We start from the raw sequence: 1,505 nt of genomic DNA on the forward strand, positions 1-1,505 counted from the left end.
GTTGCCATTGCAAAGGAACCCATTAATCGATGGGTTCCTAAATCCTCTACTTGATTTTGTAGGGGTATGCCTCCGGTGGTCCAAAATGGGTGTTTGATAGTGGATGCACCAATCATATGACCGGAGGAAGAGGTGTGCTTGATCAATTTATTGAGGATATCAACAAGAAGTCAAGCATCACCTTTGGTGACAACTCAAAGGGAAAGGTATCTCGCAGACATCCCCGAGCAGAAGCCGCCGTCGTCGCCGCCGCCGCCAAGACTTGCGTCGCAGCCGCTTCTCCTCGGGTCGCAACCATGGTGGCCTCCACGAAGAAGGCGAAGAAGTCCGGGGACAACATCAACAACAAGCTGCAGCTTGTCATGAAGAGCGGCAAGTACACGCTCGGCTACAAGACCGTCCTCAAGACCCTCAGGAACTCCAAGTCAAAGCTAGTGATCATTGCTAACAACTGCCCTCCACTTCGGAAGTCTGAGATCGAGTACTATGCTATGTTGGCCAAGGTCACTGTCCACCACTTCCATGGAAACAATGTTGATTTGGGAACGTCCTGTGGTAAATACTTCAGCGTCTGCTGTCTGAGTATCATTGACCCTGGCGATTCTGACATCATCACCTCCACTCCAGCTGGCCAGTAACCAACCTTTTCACTGTCTTGTCTGATGCGTCGTCTGAGCCGTTCTAGACTGTAGTTCTTGCTGGACTTGATTTGGTCGCGTGTACATTTATTAGTCAATCAAGTTTCGTGGGGATATCTTTTTGGATCGGAAGTTTTGCCTGAGTTTAATTGCACTTTGCTGTCATCAAAGTATGGTTATTCAAAAAAAACTCAAAGGGAAAGGTACTTGGGTATGGCAAGGTGGCAATCTCTAAGGACTTGTGCCTTGAGACGGTCATGCTTGTTGAATACCTTGGTTATAACTTACTTTCTATATATCATCTTGCCGATGCCGGTTACAATTCATATTTTACTAAGTATTATGTGCAAGTCTTTAGGAGTGACAATCTCAAATTGGTCCTTGTTGGACATGTGGAGAACAACCTTTATCTGGTTGACCTCTCGAAAGAGAGCCCCTCTCCCTCCACATGTCTAATGGCGGCCAAGCATGATGAAGGATGGTTGTGGCATCGCCGCCTTGGTCATGTTAACATGAGAAATCTTAAACAACTCCTAAAGGGTGAGCACATTGTTGGACTAACCGGCATTTCTTTTGAGAAAGATCGTGTATGCGAGTGCATGTGTAGCCGGAAAACAACTCAAGAAGAAACATCCTATCAAGAGTATTGTCACCACATCTAGGCCTCTCGGAGCTCCTTCATTTGGATCTCTTTGGGCCATCACATTATGATACTCTTGGTGGAAGCAAGTATGGACTCGTCATTGTTGATGATTACTCAAGATACTCTTGGGTCTTTCTCCTTAAGTCTAAGGATGAGACACATAGAGAGTTCATCACCTTCGCCAAGAAAGCTCAACGTACATATGAATCCGAGATCAAGGCGAT

At 46.2% G+C, this 1,505-nt stretch overlaps 1 protein-coding gene across 1 annotated transcript; it reads left to right on the top strand.

The window, feature by feature from the left end:
• Positions 1-240: 240 nt before the first annotated feature.
• Positions 241-770, top strand: LOC124687924 (60S ribosomal protein L30). Its single transcript, XM_047221649.1, has one exon. It carries the CDS (start codon positions 297-299, stop codon positions 636-638), a length of 342 nt encoding a protein of 113 aa, XP_047077605.1. The 5' UTR covers positions 241-296; the 3' UTR covers positions 639-770.
• Positions 771-1,505: the final 735 nt, after the last annotated feature.

The sequence above is a fragment of the Lolium rigidum genome, chromosome 2 (genome assembly GCF_022539505.1).
Source record: "Lolium rigidum isolate FL_2022 chromosome 2, APGP_CSIRO_Lrig_0.1, whole genome shotgun sequence".
Classification (NCBI taxonomy): domain Eukaryota; kingdom Viridiplantae; phylum Streptophyta; class Magnoliopsida; order Poales; family Poaceae; genus Lolium; species Lolium rigidum.